General features: G+C 36.7%; 8 protein-coding genes across 8 annotated transcripts; 4 read left to right on the forward strand and 4 right to left on the reverse strand.

Annotated features, from left to right (window-relative positions):
• Positions 1-1,131: 1,131 nt before the first annotated feature.
• RO3G_09552 (uncharacterized protein) lies at positions 1,132-2,196 on the reverse strand (the record flags this gene model as incomplete). Its single annotated transcript, XM_067664137.1, has 1 exon — positions 1,132-2,196. One exon carries the CDS (start codon positions 2,194-2,196, stop codon positions 1,132-1,134), a length of 1,065 nt encoding a protein of 354 aa, XP_067520238.1.
• Positions 2,197-2,407: 211 nt separating this feature from the next.
• Positions 2,408-2,811, reverse strand: RO3G_09553 (uncharacterized protein; the record flags this gene model as incomplete). The annotated part of the gene is made up of 3 exons (XM_067664138.1): positions 2,408-2,541; positions 2,598-2,681; positions 2,733-2,811. The coding sequence occupies 3 exons, from the start codon at positions 2,809-2,811 to the stop codon at positions 2,408-2,410; spliced, it is 297 nt and encodes a 98-aa protein (XP_067520239.1).
• Positions 2,812-3,137: 326 nt separating this feature from the next.
• On the reverse strand, positions 3,138-3,656 carry RO3G_09554 (uncharacterized protein; the record flags this gene model as incomplete). The annotated part of the gene is made up of 2 exons (XM_067664139.1): positions 3,138-3,375; positions 3,427-3,656. 2 exons carry the CDS (start codon positions 3,654-3,656, stop codon positions 3,138-3,140), a joined length of 468 nt encoding a protein of 155 aa, XP_067520240.1.
• Positions 3,657-5,860: 2,204 nt separating this feature from the next.
• On the forward strand, positions 5,861-11,192 carry RO3G_09555 (uncharacterized protein; the record flags this gene model as incomplete). The annotated part of the gene is made up of 6 exons (XM_067664140.1): positions 5,861-5,885; positions 5,942-6,154; positions 6,210-6,235; positions 6,289-6,767; positions 6,835-11,123; positions 11,173-11,192. 6 exons carry the CDS (start codon positions 5,861-5,863, stop codon positions 11,190-11,192), a joined length of 5,052 nt encoding a protein of 1,683 aa, XP_067520241.1.
• A 163-nt stretch (positions 11,193-11,355) lies between these two features.
• RO3G_09556 (uncharacterized protein) lies at positions 11,356-12,261 on the forward strand (the record flags this gene model as incomplete). Its single annotated transcript, XM_067664141.1, has 2 exons — positions 11,356-11,803; positions 11,858-12,261. The coding sequence occupies 2 exons, from the start codon at positions 11,356-11,358 to the stop codon at positions 12,259-12,261; spliced, it is 852 nt and encodes a 283-aa protein (XP_067520242.1).
• Positions 12,262-13,634: 1,373 nt separating this feature from the next.
• On the forward strand, positions 13,635-18,080 carry RO3G_09557 (uncharacterized protein; the record flags this gene model as incomplete). The annotated part of the gene is made up of 9 exons (XM_067664142.1): positions 13,635-13,654; positions 13,845-13,910; positions 13,960-13,986; positions 14,035-14,108; positions 14,255-14,631; positions 14,684-15,634; positions 15,713-15,748; positions 15,800-15,892; positions 15,951-18,080. The coding sequence occupies 9 exons, from the start codon at positions 13,635-13,637 to the stop codon at positions 18,078-18,080; spliced, it is 3,774 nt and encodes a 1,257-aa protein (XP_067520243.1).
• Positions 18,081-18,426: 346 nt separating this feature from the next.
• RO3G_09558 (uncharacterized protein) lies at positions 18,427-19,529 on the reverse strand (the record flags this gene model as incomplete). The annotated part of the gene is made up of 3 exons (XM_067664143.1): positions 18,427-18,554; positions 18,667-19,405; positions 19,455-19,529. 3 exons carry the CDS (start codon positions 19,527-19,529, stop codon positions 18,427-18,429), a joined length of 942 nt encoding a protein of 313 aa, XP_067520244.1.
• Positions 19,530-22,514: 2,985 nt separating this feature from the next.
• Positions 22,515-23,175, forward strand: RO3G_09559 (uncharacterized protein; the record flags this gene model as incomplete). The annotated part of the gene is made up of 3 exons (XM_067664144.1): positions 22,515-22,835; positions 22,985-23,062; positions 23,140-23,175. The coding sequence occupies 3 exons, from the start codon at positions 22,515-22,517 to the stop codon at positions 23,173-23,175; spliced, it is 435 nt and encodes a 144-aa protein (XP_067520245.1).
• Between the last annotated feature and the right edge of the window lie 3,223 nt (positions 23,176-26,398).

Consider the following 26,398-nt stretch of genomic DNA (forward strand, 5'->3'; position numbering starts at 1 on the left):
ACACACTTAAGATTCTTTTACAATAAATACTTGATCAAAGGCAACCGGAATGCACCGCGAGTAATGAAATTATTGTTTTATTGATAAAGATACTAGTGATAAAATACTTGTATAGCTTTAAAAGTATGTTTATTTTCTGTTTTTTTACTTTGAGTTTGTTTTTGCCAAGATAATCTCTGATTCAGGGCCAAGGCGCATTTTTCCTGGCATTTCTTTTGCTTAGCAGCCAAACCCGGCTATTCTTTCTTAAAATATTTCAATCCTGAAAAGGCTGGAAAACTTATAAATCTCCATTGATATGGTATATTGCTGATGCAAAGTTTATCCAACACAATGAATAAAGCTTATGAATAATCTTGATCGCATTAGATAAATCGTTATTCTTAATCTCAGCCAAATATACAGCTGTAGTAAACTATAATGCCATTTGGTTGAACATTGATATGAAGAAAAAGCAATGTGGTTACTCTTACTGATTACTTGTAAAATGTGACATATTTATTTAAGCAAATAATAAGTTTCAAAAGCAAACCTGGTCCAAATATACTTATTTAGCATGTTTGTTTGCCTGCCTTGACTTACTTAATAAACTCATGCAATTCAATATGGGCCTGTATTGACTTAAAGGCTTCTTTTTGACTTCAAGTAATGATAAGTTCTATATTTCCCGCCACAGTTATGTGTTTGTTTATAAAAGAAGTCAAAACAATACATCTATCACTTACTGCACAAGAAGTATTGCCTTTTTTACTCAACTTTGATCAATATAGGATATTTAAGAGAAAAAGTATTATATCAAAGCTTTCTTTCTTTCTTTCTTTTTTTTAAAAAAAAAGAAAACATTAGTGCTAACAACTGTGACGATTGGCCGTAACTTAAGTTTGCCATAGTTTAATGTGCTACATTACTTTATTTGGTACACAATAGAGACTTCGTATGTGTATTGAATCAACAAAGGGAGCCTTATATTTGTATTCCCCCAAAATCAAAGAACTTTTTATTTTTTTATACAATTAAAGCTTTTTCCAAATTTTCCATGATTTTCTGCTCTTCTTTTTCTCCTCTGTTACTGTAACAGGACTTGATTTCTTATTAGTCTATAATTGATTGTTAAAATGATATGCTTGCTGTTTAGGGGAAAAGAAAACAACTTGCCTCTTTTGATTCTTTTCTAAATACGCGAGAGAAAACATTCTTTCTCTTTTTATCCAAATTCGATGATACGGTAGATTGTGAAGGGTAAATAGAGGGAAAGGCTCGAATTATCCTTTCTGTCGATGTATAAGACAATGCACAAAGATCGACTTCCTGTGCTTCTTTCTCCTCAAGTTTTAGACTTGTTGGATCTGCGTCTCCTTTCCCACAGAGAGTTTCGTCGTCTGTTTGTTTCGTCTCATCTTTTCTGAGCGACAAATAAGCGTTTTGGACTTCTTCGGAACTACCACTATTGGTAATGCTAGTAATGACGTCCGAAGTTTCTGATTCAAATAAGGCAGAACTTATTTGTGATGAGAGCTCAACAGTTGGTTGAAGCGCATGGGAAGCTTGAGGAGTGCTTTTTACGGTTTGGATAACATTGTCATCATGTTCAAATTGATCTGTGTGGATACTGTCATGGTCGTTCAATTTGTTTATAATGTCTAAGTCTTGTGTTTTATCCATTGTCATACGCTCTAGTAGAATTGGGCTCTTGTCCAAAAACGCATTCCCCAAAGACGATTGTTGGTCATGTATAAAGGAATCAAAGGGGCTTGCTAAGAGAACGAGGCCTTGAAAGCTTTCATTAACCATATCCGTCTGTTTTTTATTTTCTTCTGTTGATACATAATCGATTTTGCTGGAATTCTCAATACCCTCAACTCCTTCTATAAGTTGTGTTGTGCAGTCTAGGAATTCGTACTGTACGGGTGTAATAGGAGTATCCACATCTTGTTTAGGGTCCATGAAAGAGCAGACATCTTGCGAGCTATCGACGCATTCAGGAGTAATAGTAAAGATGTCTGCAGACCTTGAAGGAGGAATAACTATATTTTCTTCGCTTTTTTTGCATACCATCAGAGGAGATATCTTTTGAGATTTCTTTGAATTGAATTGATTCGAGTTTGTTCCATTCTTTGCTAATTTTTTTACTTCCTTTTTGAGTCGTTTGGTTTCTGCTCTGTGGATAGCTCTTCTTTCACTTCTATTCTGTTGCATTTTATTAGCAAATTGTAACAAAAGAAAAAGAGAAAAAGGGGGAGGGAAGAAAAGGCATTGTTATTTATGTGGTTTGACATGTTAAACAACCATGAACAGTAACAGGATTTTCCTAATTGGGCAACATACAAAAGACCTTATTAGGCTTTTCCGTTCTTCCCTACTTCAATACTGATGATAATAAAAATAATTCTTTTGGTATCATAATTTTTTATTCACAAGCAAGTTTAGCATCAAATGAAGTTAAAGCAATTGAAAATGCTTGTAACAAACACATAGGATATTTAAAATCCATTGTGAAATAATCTCTTTCAACTCGACCAAATTGCATCACAATGTAATCCACTATATATACATATGTGTGAGTTTATACTGTTAAATATAAAGTAGGTATGTCTTACAGTCATTATCGTGAACAATCTGAAAGTTCTTGACAGAGGCTTGAGTAACTCTTCCATTAAAATTAAGTACAAAGGATTGCGTTTCTATCCGAAAGATCAATAAAAGTATGATAAAAACATAATATATGCTTTTACCTTCGTTCCACTGTGGGCTCTTATTATGAAGTACCAGTAAATCACGAGCGCCACCCTCTCTATACTTGGATAGTAACATTTCTGATTCTTTTGTTGGTCTAAATTCTGGACGTCTTCCATCTCTTGTAAGTGTATGCATTAATATTGTCATCTTTCTAGGTCCTTTAAATCCAAGAATATTTGGATCCTTATTCACAGATTAGTAAAGAAAAACTTAATAGATGCAAAATGACTCACATAAAGAACTGCCCCAAGCTCTTCTCGAACAGGTAAATCCTTCTTTTTTCCTGCCATTTCTCGTTTTAAAGGATTTCTGCCATGAGAATAAATGACAAAGGTAGTTCCTAAAAAATTTGATCTTTTTCTTATGTAAGTCCATACTACATGACTCTGCTCTCTTTCACTCTACCTGACTTTGCCTAATTCAACGTGTTCTTCAGGTCCGTGCTCAGTTTCACGATAGACACCAGTGATCGTATAATAAGATGTGTTGCTCTTTCTTTTCTTTCTAGCAATCATCACCATTTTTTCTTCTCCAGTAATAAGATGCTCAATGCATAAACGGTATTGAGGGTATAATTTATCTAAACCATCTCTACAACGTTGAATACGACATGTTACACGGGTATTTAATGCAGCAGGTCTATACTTTCTATTATTACTGCTGTGTACACAATTATCCCTTCTTCATTACCTAAATGCAAGATCCAATAGTTCTTTTTCTGAAGAGAGCGGTCTTGATAATACAAAATCTATCGGAGGGTGAGGCCTTGTTACTCTTATTGTTGTTTCTGTTGTTGCTGGTACTATAGGTGTCTCATTAAGTTCATCGGTGTCATCTATTCCTTCATCAGTACTTGGCATGTCAAAGGTTCTTGCAGAAAGCTGCGGATATAATATTTGTTGAAGATCTTGATGAGTCATGTTTCTTGATTGTCTACAAAAAAAAAGGAGAGGGAAAGGAGAGGAAAAGAAAGGGAGAAAGAAGAAGAAAAAAAAAAAAGAAGCCAGCTGAGATAGAAATATAAAAAAAAAAGCAAAGTGTATGAATACAACAACCAATATCCAGTCTTTTTATAAGGTATACTTACACAGCCACTTCTTTTGTAATTAAAAAAGAAAGTATATGTATACAGATTCATCTATTTATATATTTTGTTTGAAGAATGAAGGCATAACATATTTCCTAGCAATCATAATTTCTGATTGGTTGTTTCACACTGTAAAGAAAATCTTGTACAACGCACTTTTATTTTCTACAGATTAATTTGCAGGTAGTTGCTAGTGAAGTTTTTTAGTAGTTATTCTTCTCTCTCTCTCTTTTTTTTTTTCTTTTTTTTTTATTCAGTGTATTCTTTGCGCTTTACTCTTATCGCTGATGTTTTTATATTTTCATGGTAAACGCCAATTTCTTGGTATATACGGACAGTTTGACTTGTTTGAAGAGGATGAGATTCCTTAGAATATATGCTTTATGAGACTAAAGGCAAAACCTTGAATATTATTGTCATAATCCATCATCATTTTGACTGGTAGCTTTCTCATTTAACAGTACGTGTAAAACAAGGGTATGTCCCTTAGAGTGACAACTAGGCCAAGAGTATTGGCCACTAAAGAAAGGATTACTGAATCTGTAATGTCACCACCAGCTAATTCTATGCTGTTTAAACTTTTATTCTTACATAATAAGCAAAGCATTTCCCAGTTGACCGATTTGCTGAAGTGTATAAATAAATCGCTTTCCTTCAAGTCTCTAAGAGTGAATACTAAAGTAGGGGTTGATGTTTGGCGTATGTGAGACACTCAAACCTATTTTCCTATAAAACACTAACGACATGGATCGTGTTCTTTTTTTTTTTTTAGTAGCTGTGACAAGCCTTTAATCTAAAGGTGGAGTCAATATGACAGTTTACAATATTAAAAGGACATGCTGGGATTTCCTTTTTTAAAATAAGAATTTTGAAAAGGAGTTTTCTATGTCAAATGTAGAAAGTTGGTAAATTTAAATTTGACATTTGCCGTGGCAAAACAGGAGTGCATATACTTTTTTTATATAAACTTACTTTTATGTAAAAAAAAAAGAGAGAGGGGGAGCTATACTTTATTTTAACATTAGGATTTTCTTTAAAAATCCACGTTTATTTCGCTCTTTTTCCGTGTGCAACCTTGTTGTTATAAAAATCTCGTCCCTTCTCTTTCCCCTCTTTTTCTTTTATTTGCCACACACACAAGTGTCAATGTAAAAAATATTTTAGTGACAACATAAATCATGAAAAGACAGATAAAGCCAAGTGAACAAGTACTATTAAGAACACTTTTAAATTCATTTTCATGTTATTCTCTCACAAGCATAACACAGATAAGAAAACAATATATTTTTAGGAAACGTTTTAAAAGCTTCTTTTTGTATCAGTTTTACATAAATTTAACATTACACAAAGAAATCTACTAGTCTTTTATAAACATTAAGAAAATGCTTAAGTTTATTAAATTAAGCTATCTTTAAAAAGACAATAGGCATAATTTACAAAAAAAGGACGATAGGTTTATTTTATTATTATTGTGCCATTGTCATTTAAGCATTTTTTATTTTTATTTTTTAGCTGCTTAAAATACAATAAGATTCTTTTTTTTTTATATTTCATTAATTGTTTTAATTGTCTGTGCTGCGTTAAGCCTTTCAATTCGTAACACATTTACCTTTACCGGAAAACAAAATAGAGGCTTCATTTCTTAACAGAGCAAACGAGTGTAACAAGTAAAATGATTAGATATAAATATATCAGTTCTTAATAAAATGTATTCTGTTTCTTTAATGTGAACCTTTAATACTTTTTTTTTTCTTACTAAATCATATAATATTTTACATTCCTTTATAACCTTATTATTTGACATAGCAGCCACTCACAACTTTATTTCCCCTTGGATCTTTTTTTTTTGTTCTCCCACCTAACCTCCCTATAACAAAACTCCTCTTACACAAAATATATAACAACCCAAAAAAAAACTAAAGAAAAAAAAAAGCAGACCAGGAATATCATATTACGCTTTTTTCTCTCTCTTTTTCATCTAATTTAATTTTTAAAATATTTTATGCAAACTTAATGACACAAATAATAAACAATAATATGAATACAAATTCAGTTCAAGTTGGTAAGCAAATTAATAAACATTCAAAAACATAGCATAATTTGATTAAATCTTTTAAGCATTACGAATACGACCTTTGACTGAAAAAGATAAATCTCAACCACGGTTTTCACACTCAACCGATTCAGATGTTCTGAAAGTACACGAAAATTCAATAGTCATCGCCCCACATCAAAAATCATATGTGTTTGATCACGTTTTAGATGCTTCCAGTACACAGGAACAGGTTTTTAATACAATCGCTTCAGATTTTGTTGACAGATTCATTGATGGTATAAAAAAAAAGCAAGTTTAATCATCTTGTCTGACTTCAAATTCTTCTTGCAGGCTTTAATGTCACTATACTGGCTTATGTAAGTCTAGCATTTATCATAAAAAGGGAAAAAATCAGCTAAGATTATGGTAGGGACAAACATCATCTGGAAAAACATATACAATGGGAACAACCATAGATAATCAGTCAAACACTGAGCAAGAAGGCATTATCCCTCGAGCCATGTCAGCATTATTTCAAAAACTGTACAATACTCAAAAAACAACTATACCAAAAAGATCTTTTACATCCGCAAATGCTTTCACGGCAACATCCAATCTCAGGGCACCAGCGAAATCATTCTCTACCAACGTGAAGTTGAGGCCTGTCTCCATGATGATACCTATTTCACGACGTGCTTCTAATGCAAGCATCTCAACAAATGATAAATCAACTCGTTATACAATATTGGTTTCGTTTATTGAGATATACAATGAAGAACTTGTTGACCTATTAAATCCAGCACCACCTTCTGAGCGTGCTCCTGTATCCATCAGAGAAGATACCAAAGGAAATATTATTTGGACTGGTTTAAAAGAAGTACCTGTGTCGAGTACCGAAGATGTGCTAAAGTGAGTTGTTTCCCCCCCCCCTATTTTTTGTATATTTTTCTTACTAACAAAACTCTTTGATATGCAGATATCTGCAAATAGGAACAGAAAATCGAGCTACAGGATCAACCGACATGAACGCCAAATCATCCCGATCTCACGCCATCTTTTCCGTCACTTTAAAGCAAGAAAAGTGGGTTCCTACTAACAACAGTAAAAAGGAGTTACCGCTTCCAGTTGCAAAGCAACCACCACAAAGGGGGCTCAGTCATCGACATAGTACATTGAATGTAAAGGCTCTGGTGGGGCAGATGGAGAAACAGTCCAAACCAGAGGAAATGGAAGAACAAGGCGAATGGATGGTGACTCAATCCAAATTCCACTTTGTCGATCTCGCAGGCTCCGAGAGACTCAAGAGAACAGCTGCAGAAGGTGAACGTCGCAAGGAAGGCATCAACATCAATGCCGGTTTACTGGCCTTGGGGAATGTCATTTCTGCCTTATCGGATCCTTCCAAAAAGCCAACACATATCCCATACCGTGACTCTAAATTAACACGACTTTTGCAAGATTCACTGGGTGGTAACGCTTCTACACTCATGATTGCCTGTGTTAGTTCAGCAGAGATTGATCTCACAGAGACAGCCAATACAATCAAGTACGCTTATCGAGCACGCAACATCAAGAACAAGGCAGAGCGTAACGAAATAGAGGAATGGATGACAAACGATAATGTAGATCAACTTCGTCATATTATCTCCAAATTGAAAACAGAAATAAGATGTCTCAAAAATAGAAACTCACCTTCCTCTTCAACTTCAACTTCATCAAGTCTTACTCCTCCGCGTGGACTGCTTTCTCCTTCCACCTCTTCCTCTTGTACAATCGAGCGCCACTCGTCCATCTATCCTTCTTCATCAGCAACAACAACCATCACTGTGCCTGAAAATTGTGAATACTTTGAACCGTCTGCAGACACAAACCTAGTCGTAGCAGATCTTAAGCGTCAAATCGAGGAGTTACAAAATGAACTGACCGTGACCAGGGAACGCAACCTGCTTGTCGAGAGTCAACTTCAAAAGAGACCTTCCGATACAGAATTCCAACATCTGGTTGAACCTGTCATTAAGGAGTACGAGACGTCCATTTCCAAGTTAGAATCTCAATTGGCCATGACCCGGGCTGCTCTTTCCCACTCGGACCAAGCTTTGGCTGAGCAGCAGTTGAAGATTACTGAATATGAATCCTTGCAGGCAAGTGAAATCAAGGCGTTGGATGAACTCAAAAAGAAGCTGTTGTTGGCTATCGAACGTGAGCGGACTTCGGAAGGATGCTGTAGTGAATTGAAAGCTCGATTGGAGGCGTCCGAGAACACGTCCATGAGAGATCAGCAAATGCTGGAAGAGCTGCGTGAAAGGGTCTCCACATTTAAAAAGCTCGATCAAGAAACGGAAATGTACATGAATGATCTTGAAGCTCGATTATTAGAATCCGAGGCAGAGAGATTACAGTTACAAGAAAAGCTGGCATCTGTCGAATTCGAAGACTTGGATAAAGAGCAGGCACGCGCTGTTGCAAAGAAACTTGAAGAGTCAGAGTTAAGGTGTCGTGAAGTCGAACAAGAATTGGAGAAACTCAAGATGAGCCAACAACAGCCTAAGCCTATGGAAGCAGTAGACCAAGCTATCCAATCAGAGCTCAATGTTGATCATTCCAGCCTGGAGAAAATCTCTGAGCTCATGATGATTGTGAATGAAAAGCAAGCCAAAATTGAGCTCTTGGAACTGCGATTGAGCGAGATTGAAGAGCTAAAGAAGGAGCTGACTGAATTGCAAGAAGCACATATTGAAGAAATCGATAAAATGCAAGATGCCTTGACTCACTTGAAGGAGCAATGTTCTCAATACCAAGCTCAGTTCACTGAGGAGCAAGAACGTAACCAGTTACTAAAAGACGCCATCGAAAAGCTACACAAATCCTCTGAATCCCATTCGTTTGAAATGCAAAAATCACATGAGGAATGCCAAAGGCTTCAAGAACAACTTCGAGCACAAGAACGTAGCTCACAAATCACATTATGCCAGCGTTTAGAAGAATTGGAGAGATTCAAGCTAGACCTTCATGCGCTGCAGCTTGTTGAGGAAAAGCAAGACGCGATCATACAAGGCTTGGAATCCAAACTTGGAGAGATGGATCACCTTGTGAAGTCGCTTCGTGAACAGTTGGACAAGTGTAATGTGTCGATTGAGCGCCTTCAATCAGATAACGAAACAAAGACAAAAGCTGCTGCTGATATGCAGAAGCAGTTGAGTGCAATGATCAAAGATGTTTCTGGTATGGGCGTGGAGAAGAAGCAACTTGAACGCGTCATGTATTTCATGGAAAGCACACTGCGAATGCAAGAAGCAAAATCTGAAAAGACCATAGAAACGTTAAAAGATATCAAGCAGCATTATAGAGTGCGTGAAGAGGAGATTGAAGAAAAGCGACGCACGTTAAGTCTGTTGTCTGCTGAGAAGGAGAAGCTTTCTCAGACCCTTGAGCAAGTAATACATCGCGCCTCTCAAGGAGATGAAACGGTGAAAAGCTTAGTAACCGAGTTGAAAGAGACTAAAGATAAGCTTGATGAGCAGATCAAAAAGTCCGAATGTTTAGAGCAAGATGTGGCTAAAAGGGATGAGGAGTTGCAGCAGCTTGAAGATCTTAAAGGGAGAGTTTGTGAATTGGAGCAGCAAATTAAAGACAATCAAATGGCAGATATTGAAAGGAAGGCCGAGCTAGACAAGCTTGAGTTAGCATTACAGGCTCAGTTGACGCAAAATGAGGCTCTTGTCAAGACTATTGCTGAGCTGGAAAATTCACTAAAGATGGAGCGTGCGTTAGTTTCAGCTCAAGACGCTTCTGGAATGATTTCAGAATTGGAAGGCAAGCTTACTAAGCTTCAAGAAGTAAAGAAAAAGGAAGACGATATGTGGAAAGCTCAAATGGAAAAGTTAAAGGAAGAACTACATGCTGCTCATAAAGAGAACCAACACAAGCATCTTAACCTTCAAACTCTAGAAGCTTCTCTTCGCGAAGCACAACAGCAACTGTCAGATGCTTTAGAGCGTCAAAAGTCCCAAGAGGAAGAAGATAAAACCGAAAAGGTGCTATCCGAGTATGAAAACGGACTTAACAATCTAAAAATCAACCACAAATCAGGTCATTCGACTGAAACTATACCTGCAGATGCTACACAGGAAGAGCTTATCGAACGTATAACGCAGTTACAAGAAGACAATACACAGCTGGTCAAACTGAACGAAAGTCTTGAAGCTCAACTTGTTTTACAACGCAGTCAACTGACACTCGAAACTAAGAACTTAGAGCTAGAGCTAATGAAGCTTACTGCAGCTAATGAACGACTTGAAAAAGAAATGGAACAAATCGTGCCTAGAAACAGCATGGTTATAGGAAATTTAGTTTCACAGAACGAAGACTTGGCACATTTTACCTCGCCACCCCATACACCTCGCGTGTCGTCTCCTCCTTCTGCTGGTAATGGCGCAGCCACATACAAATTACAGAGAGACATTTCAAGTACAAACATCGCTAGACTGTCCAAATCAGGTAATTATCGTCCAATTTCAAGCACACTGGGTGACAGTCTGGCGGCAGAGGAAGAAGCAAAACGAATTTCAACTCTTTCTTCAAGATCAGAGGTGGTCTCACCAAGGCTTTCATCATCACTTAGAAATGGTCGACCGATTGTTGCCTCCAATAGTTTACCACCTTTGACCGCACCTCCATCTAACCCTCTTCCTCCTATTCCTACTCCTCTGCCTTCACTTCCCGTCTCTGTCCCTTCATCTCCATCCTTTGATGATTCGATCCATGAACCCGAATCACCCACTGCTCAGTCTTACAGCTTATCTGCCAGCCCGACATCCCTTTACAGACAGAATTCAGCAGCCTCGACAAGTTTCAGTGAAATCATGAATGCGACCAACTCGTCCAATTTCACACCCGAACACTATGACAAGCTGGTTCGATCCTTGCAACGTAAAGCACAACATGCAGAGACTGATATCAAGGCTCACCAGGAAGTTATCAGTAAGCTTGAATCTCAACTCACTCGATCCGAGTCGTCTATCAAAGAAGCTAAAAAACAGTTGGATTCACTGAACCGTGAAAAGCAGGCGTATACAATGGAAATTCAAAACCTGCGTACGCAAGTAACGCAATTCCAAACACAGCAAAAGTCATTTTCAGAGGAATCCCTCGTAGGGCGTAAACAATTAGAAGAAGAGCTAGAAAAGCAAAAAGAATTAAGAGAAAAAGCTGAAAAGGCTAGGAGGATCCTTGAGGATCGTATGGAGGAATTGATGAATAAAAAGAGTAAATTCATGTGCTTCTAAACCTTTTCTTCTCAAATTCCCCTGTACAGACATATCCAGTTATTGTTAATTTATAATATATAGATAATAAACTCCCCTCCTTCTTTAGTAAGGTTTGCTATTCAATAAATAAATAGTGTATGTATCCATGCATTTTGATCAACACGTTCAGTGGCTTGTACATGCTTTTATGCCATCTTTTTTGTCACTCCTTTTATTTTTTATTTTTTTTCATGGGCAAACTCAAAAAGAAAAAGTTGGCCAATGTGCTCACCCGAGTACTTTCCAAGGCAGAAAAAAGAAAAGAACAGGCAAGAAAAGCAGATGCACAAGTGACGAATTTAGAAAAGGCCAAAAAGAATCAAGTAAAGAACACAACCACACGACGACAACGACCTGATATCAACTTGGAAGATAAACTACTGCTGGTGGGTGAAGGTAATTTCTCGTTTGCACGTTCGCTTGCAGAGAATTACCTGAGCGGAGGAGCTGAAGGGATGATTGCGACTTGTTATGATAGTGAGGAAGTACTGTATGAAAAGTACGAAGAAGCTAAAGAAAACGTCGAGTTGATACGTGAATTTGGAGCGACAGTTATGTTTGAGGTGGATGCAACCAAGTTTTCAAAAGAGATAAAAAAAAACAAGTATACAAAAATCATATTCAACTTTCCTCATGCAGGTAACAAGTAAAGACAAGAAGTGTGTTTGGAATATACCGACAAGTAGTCTATAGGTGCTGGCATTAAGGATCAGGACAGAAATGTGATTGCAAACCAAAAGCTTTTGAATGGATTTTTTGAAGCTGCCGCGCCTTTGTTGACAGCAGAAGGGGAAATACAGATTACGTTAAAGACATGTAAACCTTACAACCTGTGGGCAGTGAAAAGCTTAGCAAAAGTGAGCGGACTGTTGGCTTCAAAAGGAACGAGACCTTTTTACCCTGAAGATTTTCCGGGATATGAACACAGACGTACTTTGGGATATAAAAAGGGAGTCAGTAAAGACAGCAATATGGAAATCCTATCTGCTGCCCCCAAGACATTTACTTTTGTTAGAAAACAAGTCATGGAAGCCGAAAATGAAAAAAGCTTGATAGGAAAAAGAAAGAGAGATGAAGAAGATAGTGAAGAAGAATAAAGAGAAATGTTGTTTGTATAGTGCTTTCTTTTTTGATAGGATGGGCTTTGATAACAAGAGGAGTAGAGTGTTGTATATCACAACATCTTTCTGTCTCAGATAAAGAGTTTTGACTTTATTACTTTCAGTATTTACTATTATTGTTAGTATCTATGGTGAAGATCAATTACGCTCTGTAGTCATGCAATAAACTAATCCTAAAAGAAGTAGTTGTGCCATACAAAAGGAGTGTTGATAATTCTCGTTTGACTCTATATCAATAATGTACTTTTTACCAAGATTATATGCTAACAAACCTTTCTTTTTTTTTTTTTTTTTTTTTTTTTTTTTTCCCTTTTATTATATAACCAATATGATTGCTCAAAGGGAATTAATGATACAATTACATATATTGAATTCTAAAGGAATCACTTTGTTCTCTTTTGAACTTAAACCTTTGTAATCATTAAAAAGAAAATACATTTCTTAATACCAAAATAGCTGATACTTCAGACCTCGTGCAATCAATAATACGGCAGTCTCTTTTGTCAAAATCACTACTAAAAAAAATAATTGAATCCAATAAACCAAGCTAGAGAAGTTCATTATAAATAACAATAAAATAGCATGTTTCTCACTTTACAATAGTGTCATGTATTAAAGCAATACCCATTTTAAATGTTGAAGCTACCTTGCAGGGTTTGGAGAGAAGGATGAGAAATCTTTTGTCTGATTGCGACTGGTGTCTATGTTGCTCAAGAATATTACAGCTTACTCTTTTAGTAAACTATAAAAAGACAGACAAGTTTAACAGTGACAAAAGCACGATCTCAAGGCACGTGAAAAAAGATACATGACCCATTTATCTCTAAAGGAAACAGTGAGTCTATGCTTTTTTCTTATTCGATCTGTCCTGTTGGATGATGCTACTCTCTTGGAATAGTCTTACTTTTTAACAACAAATTTAATAAATTGATTTGGTCTCTAAACATGAGTATTATCCTTTGAATAAAGTCTTTAGATCCTCCATGTTATTTAGAAAATGAATGCATTTATTCTCAAATGGAAATATTTAGGTTATGAACAGTTTTATTAACATCAGAGGTTCTATTCCAACCTGTCTTTTTACTTTTTGACTCTCACACTGTCTTCTTACCAAACCACGCTAGTTTTTTATTTGTAAATACGACATTAAAAAAAGCATCCTTGAATTTCGACAACAGCGACTTGAAAAGTTTTTGAAGTTCAATTTTCAAGTACGCAGTGTCATCCCCATTCGGAATCCTTGCCGACATTTTATTTTATTTTATTTTTTTTTTTTTCATTTTTTTTTTTCCCCCTTTTTTTTAGCGTTTTTTTTTTTTTCCTTTCTTTTTTGTGTTTGTAAATAAATAATGACTTCAACAGCTGTGAGGTATAGAACTTTAGAAAATGGTTAGATGATTTAAAGCTGATGATCTATGAAGGGTTGGCTTAAGGGTTCGACCGTTAACTGAAAAAGAGATAGTCAATAACTGTACAGAATGTATATCATGTATACCAGATGCGCCACAAATATTGATAGGTGCAGACAAATCCTTTACATATGATTATGTATTCCACAGCAAGACAGATCAATCAAAAGTATACCAACAAGCAGCATCCCCACTATTAGATAAATTCATTGAAGGGTAAAAGAAATAAATAATAAAATAGGTTGAATCTAACATGATTTGAAAGGTTTAATGCTACCATCTTAGCTTATGGGTAAGTGAAATGATATTTAAGAAATAGAAACTGATGGATTGATTGTAGTCAAACAGGATCTGGCAAGACATACAGTATGGGAACTACTTTAAATAATATGGAGAATAGGTCTGAAGATGAAGGTAAACTTTGATTGTTTTCTTGTTTGACTTTTTGACTGAAAAAATAAAAATGGGGGAACACAAAGGCATTGTGCCTCGTTGCATCATTAAATTATTTGAAATATTAAAAAACCGTGAAGCACAAGACTCTGAATTTAAATATGAAGTTTATGTCTCGTTTCTTGAACTTTATAACGAAGAATTCATCGACTTGTTAAACAACACCCACTCATCCAAGCGTCGATCTCAATCCCAACAAGTCACTGAAGTATCCATTCGGGAAGATATCACAGGTCAAATCTATTGGAGCGGCGTCAAGGAAGAAATCTGTTACAGCCCAGGCGACGTCTTGAATTTCTTGGCCCAAGGCTCTCTGAATCGTACCACGGGATCAACCGAAATGAACTCTGTCTCTTCACGATCTCATGCCATCTTTTCCATCTTACTCAAACAGCAAAAGCCACAAGAAGACGAGGATGGCAAACGAGGGATGAAGTCGCTCTCGAGTAAATTTCATTTTGTTGATTTAGCAGGTTCTGAACGTGTAAAGTACTCTATTTGTTCAAACACGATGTGATTAACTCTGAAATGGATAGTTAAAGAGAACACATGCACAAGGCGATCGAGCTCGAGAAGGCATCGCGATCAATTCGGGCTTATTGGCCTTGGGCAACGTCATCTCAGCCTTGGGAGATGAAACGCGAAAGGCAACCCATATACCCTACCGAGACAGTAAGCTCACTCGACTCTTGCAAGATTCCCTCGGTGGCAACAGTCAGACCCTCATGTTGGCCTGTGTTTCACCAGCGGATACTAATTTTCAAGAGACCTTGAGCACGTTGAAATACGCTAACCGTGCTCGGAATATCAAGAATCGTGTCAGCGTCAATCAGGAATTCGCCGGTTCGTCCGTTGAGGTCAGCCAGTTGAAGGCCTTGGTGTCCAAGTTACGACTCGAACTTGCCGAGCTTCGGACAGGACAATCGGGTGATTCGTCTGAAAGGCAAGACATGAAAGCAGAGATCTTACGATTGACCACTGAACGAGATACCTTATTGATGGAGCGTGAGTTGGGCGAATGGATGAGGAAGACAGAGGATGATACCGAGGCTGGTTCAGAAAGCGTTGGATCCCATCGAACGGTCAAAACGCATCCTGTGATTGAAGGGCATTTGAGAACGATACAAGACCTTAGAGACCAACTAGAGGATACACAACGTCAGCTGAAAACCATCCAGGATCAGCGTCTCCTCCTCCAAAAGTTTACTCAGCCCGTGCATAAAAAGCTCACGACGAGTAACAGTACCAAACGTCACGTCAGCCGATCCAGCAAGATGCGTCGACCGATCATCACGAAAAGCACAAGTGCTAGCCAAAGAAAGAAATACAAACGGATCAGTAAAGCAAGGTTGGCAGAGGTGGAAGATGAAGGCTATGTCAACGATTTTCAGGAACAGGATATCGTGCGACATGATGAAGTAAAGGAAAGTATCGCAAAAGTACGTGCAGACATTAGAAAAAGTCTTCAAGTGCTTGAATTAGTCAAGGTGAGTCAAAGATGATTTCTTACTTTATGAATGACAAGGGCTGAGCTTTTTGTTTCACCTCCAAAAAAAAAAAATTAGCCTCCTGAAGACTCCAGCTGGGAAGATGAATTAAAAGTAAGCTAAAACAAGCATTTTTTTTATTATTACTAAATCAGGTGGATGTAGGCTTTTGAAGAGGAGAAGAAGGAATTGGATGAAAAGGAAGACAAAGAGTGCACTTTAGACATTGACGAATTTATCCAAGACATTGAATCACTTGTAACCAAAAAAAAAAAAAAAAAAGTGGGTCTGATTTGATATTAATGTTGTTGTTTAGACCATACCTTTATGGAAAGATGACAAAGGCCAAGATCCTACGCGATCAGAATTTAGTGAAGAGAGCACACTTTTGGGTCGAATCACTCAAAAACAACAACAGCCACAACAGCCTAATTCAAGATATACGGCCCAACTGTCTCGTATGCTACATCAAATACAATCAGACATCAAAGTGAAAGAAGAACTTGTTTCTCATCTCGAGAAATCAGAGACCGAATATACCTTTATGCGTACAAAATTTGAAGACATGATCAGCTCCCTTCGAACCCAATTGGCAGAGACTCAAAAAGAAAAGGACATGTCCCTGATGCGAACCAAGTCGAACATGGCCATCAAGGCTGATATCAAACAACAGATTGAACCTGTGATACGTCAAGAGTATGAAGGCAAGATCAAGCAGCTCAATGCAAGGATCCTCGACTTGACTCGCAAGTATACAAACGCCACCAGTACCGTTCAATCCGCTCGCAACCAAAACGAGAACGCACTCAAGTCACTCAAGTCCAACATCCAGCGACTCGAGACAGAAAAGAGACGACTGGCCCAACAGATGCGAGCCGAGGCGGAGCGTGTGCGTGAGCAGATCTTGCGACAAGAACGCAAGATTCAGCAGCTCCAAAGACAGCAAGCCCAATCGAACCAAGCAAAGAAAAGGCTGGAAAGAGAACATGAAGAACAAAAGACGGTGTTAAAGAAACGGGATGAGGAGATCATGATGAGTACCAATCAACTGAAACAGACCCTGTCCGTGATGAAAAAGGCCGTACGTGAAGGAGGTATCCTGGATGAACGCATGCTGGCACAACTCACGCCTGTCTTGGGAGGTCATTTTGCAGTGATCGCTCGTGGAGGTGGACATGGGTTTCCAAAGAAAAAGAAGAAGAATCCGATTCCGTTGGGTATTCGAGTGACTCGCAAAAAGCAGTTGCTGGACAAGGCACTGGCACAATACATTCAAGGAAAACAGGCCATTGTGGAAATGGAGAATCTGCTGATCCGACGAGAAAGTTTGGTGAAAGAAAAGATGGAGCTAGAAGAAGAAAGGGAGCAAGTGTATGATGCAGAGAGAGAGCATGAACGAAACACGGGCCAAGCGATGGATACGATCGCGATCGAGCTGATGGACGAGCGTATTGAGCTGATCACAGCCGAGATCTCCTATCTGTCTGCTCGAGTCCACAGTTTGCAAAAGGAGGCAGCCGAAGACAGTTTGCAGGCAGAAGAACAGATGGGATTGGCCGTGTTTAACAGACCAGCAAAACATGTGACGTTTGTGGATGAAATTGTGACAGAAGTGAGTCAAGATGAACAGCAGTGGATGGACATTGACACGTTTGATGAACAATTCAGTGTGCCGGTGAATGCAGCACCCGAGATTGCGTATGAAGTGACCAGTAGGCTGATCAAGTCCTTTGAAGTAGATGAATGCAAGACGATCATAGAAAATCTAGTGGATGACATCATGGACTTGAAAATGACGGACAACGAACGGCAGACGACCATGAAAAATATGGAACAGACCATCCTTGAGCTCACACACGCCTTGAACAGCATGAAGAAGGTCAAGGAACAGGACATGATGAAAAGGGACAGTGTGAGTAATTTGAGCGAGAACAGCCATGCCCAATTGATCAGCTTGCCTAATTCACCCGTTGCTTCACCCCTTTATAACCCACACTTGCAACCCCCACCCGCACTTCATTCTCAAAAAAGAGACTCAATCACACCCTCACCCGATAGATTTTATAACATGATTCAAGGAAGATTGTCTTGGCAACCAGAGAATATAGACAATTACCTGTCAGATCATGATTCCAGTACGTCATCTATCCTGAGTAGTCACTTGAGAAGGTCTTCGATACAATCCGATACATCCTTACAAGAACAACAACAACAACAACAACAGCGTCCTAGCCCAGTTCAGAGATTGATCAAACGAACGCCGATCAGTGACAAGGCCTCGTCGAGTGTCTTTGACCGATTGGCACAAACGCCGACGCGATCGTCTCGGGCAAAAATGAATCACCGACACAGTAGCAGTAGTGTAGAAGATTTAAAGGCGAAATGGGAACCTTATTTGGCAGAAGATAATAGACCTTCGAGTGCAAACACAAGTCGATTTATTTAAAAAACAAAATAGTTGATTAATATTGTATTGTCTTTATTAAAAAAAAAAGAAGCATGTGTAGACACTTTCATGTATAAAGAAAGAAAAAAGGGAGAGGAGGGGTATGATTTAGTATACAGTGAGATATAAGGAGGGCATAGAGGGTTATGTACAATAGGAAAAGAGAGAGGATAAAATTATTTGGAAATTGAAAATCGCTTGTTTTCGAGTAAAGTTGATTTACTTGGAGCAGACATCAAAGGTAATCTTTTTCTTGGTAGTTCAACAAGGATCCTCTTTCGTCGACTGTTTTCAGAGCACGATTCGGTACAAAACCAGGGTTCGGTGGATAGGACGAATGCGTCTGTTAATTCTTGAGGACAGCATTTTTGATGATACGCCTTGGGACACCCCTCACAGCGTACCAACACATTGCCTTGCCAAGATTCGTTGCGTTGACAAGAAGAGCAGTAGAGTTGAAGGACCGGTCGATGTCTTTGATCGATGGATTCTTTTGTGAACTGAGTGAGATCAAGTCTTGGTAGTTTACATGCAAATCCATATCCTTTATAATCACACCCATGCTTATTACATAACGTTCTCTTACCCCAAGGACCTGGTCTCCAGTTCACACCTTCGGTCGTACCACAATATCGACACCAATCGATATTGGCCTTGGTTAGTTTTTGATAAATGGTGGGTTGAGCAGTTGGACGAGGTTTGGTTTTAGGTGTGTGCTGATAAGGATCGGGTTGGATGATGTCTATTTTCTTTGACTGTTTTTGATCTTTCTTTGTCTCTTTGTCTTCCCATGAGTCAACAGAGGAGAGTTCATCTTGTTCAAACAGTGTCAGGGTACTATGGTGACTGATTAAATCCTCATCGTCTGATTCTTCAAAATAACCATCCAACTCATTATTCTCCATAGTCAATTCTTGAAGTTTTTGTTTCTTGTTGTGTTCCAATAGGCTATCAAACCATCTTCTCTTTCTGGACACAACATCATCCACAGCAGATGATAATTCTTGATTTATTTTAATTGTCTTTTGATTCAATCCAGGTTTTTTATCGAGTGGTTCAAGACCAAAGTTAAACAGATCATTTTCTTCTTCTAACGCCAAGAGTTCGATAGGACTGAACGAACGATGATCCTCTTCCTCTTCCTCATCATCATCACTTTGAGTAGATGAAGCAGAAGAAGGAGACATTTCTCTATCGTTCATTGCGGGTGAAAAGAAGACATCCTTGACTAAATCCTTTTGTTGATGTTCGATGGTTGTATCATAGGTGATAATAGCATTTTCTAATGTGTGATGAATAGGTACATGGTGCATTGTGGGTTGATACTGATTGAAATTGAATAAATAAAATAAAAGAATGCTTATTTCAACTTACATTCAATTGTCTATTAATGTAATAAGCACAAGATATCGTATTGGACATGGAAGGTACGACGATAGAAGTCATCATCTCAGGACTTGTTTCTTTATGAAGATGACCAGTGGATGGGATACGATAATAAGCTGGTCGATAAATAGAGTGACTTGCTCCTTGCTGACTATAAGGTTTCATCATTCTAGAATGATTAAAGAAAGAGAAGGAAAGAAGATGAGATACTTTATAGAATAGAAAATAAAGGAGAAAGTGACACGAAAGGAAATGATTGGCTAATATTCAAACATAGGAGAAAAGGGGGGGGAGAGGGATTCTTTTTTTCTTTACTCGTGAACTAAAATTTTTTTTTTAGTCAAACTTTATTTACAACTAAAAAGACCAAATAATGCAGAAAAAAAAAAAGAACGTGTCACTAGTATATTTTGTCCCACTTTCATTTGTCACTGATTTCTCCGATACAATTTCCTTAAAGATCACAGACCACTTCCAGTGTTGTAATCAATCCACGATAGAATAAGAGGACCTATGGAGTGTATAGCTCGTGTTTGGCTCCTTGGATCCATAGTAAATAAAGCAGCAAATGGTAAACATCAAAGGAAACAAAAGGGAGAAGGAGGAGAATGATCTCCTCAAAAAAAAAAAAAATAGATAAAACGTGAGATGGGCTGTACTGGTAAAAGTATAATCTTGTATTCTTGAAAATGTTACTCTAATTGTCCATTTTGTGTAAATAGAACAATTGTTCTCACTGATTTCTATTGTCCTTATCTTTTCATAATTGGTTCTCACCCAATCTTGATTTATAAAACTCAGATTTATTCACTCATTTCAATCTCTTTTCATCAAACTACCACTTTCAATAGAAACTTTTTCAACAGCTGAACCCTGAGATTTAAAATTCTATCCCCCCCCCTCTCCTCTCTTTCTCTCTCTTTTAATAAACAATTTGGGTTTTGTTTTGGGAAAAGCTTGGAAATAGCTGAAACTAAATTGGATAAGAAGAGAATGTCTTGTTGATAATAGAAAGAAGTAGGGTGATGATAGGATAAAGATGATATGCATACTAACCACAATGACTGACTAAATTCAGAGCGATAATAAAGAGTGACGATCACACACCTAAAAAATAATCTAAAAATAAACACTGAATTTCATTTTCCCCGATCTATCTGATCTAAACTTGATATGAACTCTTTCACTCACCATCGTTCATTTAATTTATCTCTAAATAATACAAGCATTCATCTACATTCAGTCTATTTTCTGGTTGAATAGACATCTATTCAATAAGACCAAAAGGAATAATCCAATGCTTGAGCATCAGAAAGCAAATAATTCAAGTCAAGTTTAATTTCGGTAGCTCGTGCCAATAAATCATTGTTAAATGAAACGGGATCGGTTATTAAAAATATATGCAGCTCGTGGGCCGGGAGACATGGAGATAACCCGCATGGGAATCACACTGAGCAAAGCTGTTTTGTTTGCTTCTTTATACTCGTTCAAAATCAGATGAAATCTATTCTATAAACCTTCTGTTGGCTTATCAATAACTGCCTTTGAATCAACCCCTCACATTTTGACTTTTTTTTTTTTTTTTTTTTTTTTTTTTTATTAACAAATCGGAACTGGAACCTATCATGTCAAAATAAAGTTAAGGTACCAAAACATAAAAGATACAAGCCTTTAGAATTCATATTCATCACGCGATATCTGATGCTTCCATCAAACATCCCTCATCTTGACTACTTGCTAAAAAATACGCATATTATTTCTACTTTTTCTTTTGAACGTGTGTGTCTATTAAAATAAAACACTAGAAAATATATATTCTTTTTATTATTCAACGAACCATTCACCTGTAGGAGATCTATTTGAAATTCAAAGTCACATTCAGGTACCTTCCCCCCTTCATTCCATAAAATCTATCAAATATAGGGGAGGGGGAATAGATCGGATTCGTTGTACAGTGCGAACGGAAGAATGTGTCGCCAAAGAATTTCGATTCATGCTTACAACACTTGTCGCAAATGAAAATTCTGTTTACATTGAACCCAAGATCAAGTTGGGGCAGATTTTGAAGATTTCAATTAGCTGTTCAAAATCATTCAATTTGCAGTTCTCAAAGTGCAATTTTTTTGGTCAACAAGATGCGTCATCATCATTCTTAAAACACCGCCTAGAAACTCATTTTTTGGTCTATCTTTGCTCTGTTGGATGTAGTTGCTTTTCTTTTTATTTGGGTTATACACTTTCTTTGGGAAATCATTCACCAACTTCAGGAAAAGATTGGCTGACGTTGAAAAAGACAATTAACCAAAATAAAAAGTCAGCTTCACCGAATTTAAGGCTCAAATAGCCAAAGCTTATGCAATAGCTACCTATTTTGATACCTGCCACTGGCTTAATTAACGTTACTTTAAGAGTTTCAAATTGTATCAGAGAAAAAGCTTGAATGTGAGGCTAATGCTTATAATGCAGAAACAGTGACGGAGCACCATTTGTGCTTTTTAAGGGTTATTCTTGATGAAATGAACAAGTATCCAGAATTGAAAGGATATTACCTTAATATGGACAATGCTTCTATCTATAGTCTAACTGATATAGCAAAATATATTCATATGTATACCTATCTCTGTATTCTCCTAAACTAAATCAAGTTGGCCAATTCTTGTTAGTTTGTCTTTTTCCCCTTTTCTTGTCAAGAATGAAGTTTACTTGAGTGTGGGGAGCCGAAGACAAATACATGTGGTTTGATAGGAAAAAAGAATGAAAGTAAAGGAGACATCTATCTCTCAAGCGTCAATGCAAAGAGGCGCTTTCGTGGCGCAAGATTGCGTTTCAAACTTTCAAAGAATACTCAAGACAATGTTGGGCACGCAAGATGAGACTGATTCCTTGTGTACGCTAACGATATTAAGGGATTCTAATGTTATGTACGGATCTATAATTAATTCTGACATTATCCCCTCTTTTATGATCGAGTTCTACGAGATCGGCCTGTTGAATCTGAATCTTTACCTTTAGAAGAAGGGGAAGAAGGAAGTAAATGTTGTCTGGCACATGGCTTGTTCGGATAGGCAGAAACAAGTGTGCTATGGATGTGGTAAAAATGGACATACAAGACAGTTTTGTAAGCGTGTTGAGGATAACGAGGGCGACCAATTAGATAAGTATATTCGGGACACCCAAGCGTCGACCGTTTCAGTATTGAACGCTATACATTCTACATCCTCTACCGAACTGAAAACTGCAACTCCTGTCCTTCAAACAGATCAAGACTTTTTAGATGAGTTGTGTGAGGCTTTGGATGTAGAATCCCCAATGGATATGGAACATGATCAGACACGTAAATCAGACGGCCCTGATTTCAACCAATATATAGTAACTGTGAGAGGGAACTACAAGCAGCTTTTTTGTTCAACTATTTTTTCTTAGTTAGGAAAAAAAAACGCAAGTTAGACAATGTAGACCCTTCTGATTTGGTCTGGCTTTTTATGTTAAAAGTGATTGATGATAAGCTTACATTTTAGTATATGTCGACAAATGTTGAACGCGCCATTCCTGTTCAAGGCTCTTTGTCAGCTTCTACAAACAACTACAAAGAAGAGGTAGATTGACAAGTCATCCTGCTTCATCAATCTTTTTTTTTTTTTTTTTCATTTACCCTTTCGAATATATAATGTAGTGTGAACTATATGTAACTGAGGGCAAAAAAAACTGAAAATCCACAGAAAAAAAGGTCAGCTAAACTGCCAACAAACTGGAATGACCGACTTTATTTTGTTCAGTATCTTGAACTTTTAGCAACGTTGTTTGTATATATACTGCTACCGCAAACATAGATATTTCTGAGAATTCTGACTTTTTTTTATAGGATCGCATTCTTACTACACAGTAGGTACAAAAAGAACTAGTAAAAGAAAAACTTGGACTCGTTGAATTTAGTGGGCTATCTGTCGAATCAATTAGCCAAGAAGCACATATTATTTAATTTTATTTTTATGTCAATAAAGTTATATCTCTGTCACTCCAGTGTGATACAGACTCCAAGGGACACTATTTTCATTTTCTTTAAAATGCTTAGGGTATTACAACTATATTTGTTTGAGTATTCCGCCCGTATTACTATGAAACAATAGCATGATTTGATGTACTCTTACATCAAATTAAACAGATTTATAAAAAGATTGTTTAAGCATTACATTGATTTATAGATTCAAGGAGCCGATTCTGTTTACATCGCAGAAAAATAAATTAAAAAAGCATATTGAATAAATATGATAAGAAAGGTTTTTCTTATCATTATGGACAATAGAGCATTCATTCTTCTTCTTTTGTTGCGGAAGCTATGAATGAAGGAGGTGATGTGCTTATAGAAGAGTGTTGGGCGAAGGTTAAAATCGATATTCGAGGTAATCCACTGGATAAGGGAACCAAACTCACGCCTCGTATCGTTGTAGCCTGTTCAATGGTTACCGTCGGCAATTGTCGAGGCAGGATTAGGCACTCAAAGGTATTATGAGACAAATATATTAACAAGGAAGTAGGATTGAAATGACCATAAAGTATCTAAAAAAGCGATTTCACACCATCTAATTTTAATATCCGTATTTTTTTAGACTTACCGACTAGATATTGTATGTGTCAGACATGAAAAGCATTTACTTTAAGAATCTCGAAAACCCGCAAGTTAATTTTAATGAAAACCGCAAATTGAACGATTTTGAAATCTTCAAAATCTGCTCCAACTTGAACTTGGGTTCAATACAAACAGAATTTTCATTTGCGACAATTGTTTTGAGCATAAATTGACAAAAAATAGAAATTCTTTGGCGACACATTATTGTTGGCTCACCAACGATCTATTTTAGGATTAGCGACGATTAAATTTGGGAAATCGACATTTATTTTTTTCAAAGTAATCAACTCCACCGTTCACACTGTCTTCTTTGACAGTAATCAGATTTGATTTTAATTGAAAATGATGTACTTTCTTCTTTGTGGCTTTTTGTTGTTTTTCTTTCTTTCTAGATTTATGCTTCATGATGATTACCAATCATCACTGGAGAATATTTGATGATTGAAAAGAAATTATGGTGAGTTTATGAATCATAAAATAGGGGAATTGCCATTTGACTGCAGGATATATTAAACAAGGTAACAAAGAGAAATGAAGATTACACTCAATGTACTCCTAATAATTGAAGCATTAAACAAAATAAAAAAAAGGGGAGGGGGAAAGAGAGACATTTGCTTAAATTCATCAGGAGTTCTGTAGTCTAATGATTTACTGCATCTTTTTCCAAAGGCACTTTATGAAAATGATTGTCTTTGTAAGTCTTAATGTTAATATGAATTAAACAACATGCATGAAAACTACAGAGTTCAATCATCCTTTAGGGCACTCTATAAAATAAAACAAACATAACCAAGTTTTATTTGATAAATGTCATCCTCTTTTTACATTAAACCCAAAACACATCCAGACTATATCAAAGAAAGCTACTGTAACTTGATTCATTCCTTCCCAAAAAAAGTCCAAAGCGGTTAATCGTTCAAGAATAACAGTCGAATTCTATCCTCTCCTCTTCATTCTTCCCTTTAATTTACTTTTTTTCTTTTTTTTTTACATTCAATTTACCAAAGTATTTTATCAATTCTCACACAACAATACAACGTATCCTAATTATTGTCGGAAAGCAGCAATATTCACTGGTAGTGCTCTTCTGCTGCATCTAATGGTATTCCTTTTCTCTTGCGTAGGATGTCGGCGTACGATATTGAAGGTTATTAAGAATGGACTTAAACATACTATTTATTCTTTCAATTTTATAAGAAAGCCTCTAATCGCTTTTAATGGCCTATAAGTTTTATTTATTGTTTCTTCTTTATCTGCCCCCCATTTGAGTATGCTATCATTTGAAAAGAATCTAAAGACATATTCACTGTATCTTATATGTACAGTCTTTGTCAGATTTCATTACCCTTATAGTTCAATTCCACACTACTTTCTTGTAAAAGTATATAAATAGATTAATACTAATTAGAGCTATGTCACGGAGGATTTTGATTTTTATGAATTGGACAAGAGTCATTGTTTAAAAATTCATATCCTTGTATATAAATATGTGGTTATTTGATATTCAATCTACCCTTGTTGAATCTATCATCAATTCATATGTACATTCTTTGAGAAAGTTGCTTTCTTTTATAAATCTCACAAATTTGGTAAAATTAGAATTTAAAGAGCAAATTCCCGTTTTGAGGTAATTCTCCGACATACATGTTGATGCTATATTCAACTATTCACACAAGGAACAAAAACCTTGGTATTAAACAATTTCTTTTACAATAAAGTGTCTTAATCTAGCTTATATTCAACAAAAAAGTATCTGCCCATTATGAACAATTAGAAATCAGTCCCTCTCTCTCTGTCTCAATTTTTTTTTAATTTCTACTTTTATAAAACGGATAGCTTTATTAAAAAAAAAAAAAAAAAAAAAAAAAACACTTCTCATTTTCCATTGTTGGCATTCTGCACGTTTTTCTTTATTTAAGTCTTTTAATGCTGCTCTTATCCAATTACAAATAGACATCAACCTTTTCTTATAAATGTCGTAGGAGCAGTGACTGTTTCTTTCTCTAATGTAAATGGAAAGGACCGATAGGTCGTATGCTAATAAGGTCGACCACTTTTTCACGTTTCAAAATATACCATATGCTATATTTGAGCAGCGATGTGGCTATAAACAGAACCATGTTTGCATTGTTTACCAATCGACGGGGTTTTTTGTTTTAAAAAGAAGTGTGTTACTTTCTTTTCAATAGACACAATCCATTCAATTTGAATGACTCATCTCTGTTTAAATATCATTTCATTATTTGGGTTTGCTTTTATCAAACTTCAAGTAGTTTACAACTCTGGCACTCTTCAATTTTTTCAT

Source organism: Rhizopus delemar, genomic scaffold (genome assembly GCF_000149305.1).
Source record: "Rhizopus delemar RA 99-880 supercont3.7 genomic scaffold, whole genome shotgun sequence".
Taxonomy (NCBI): Eukaryota; Fungi; Mucoromycota; class Mucoromycetes; order Mucorales; family Rhizopodaceae; genus Rhizopus; species Rhizopus delemar.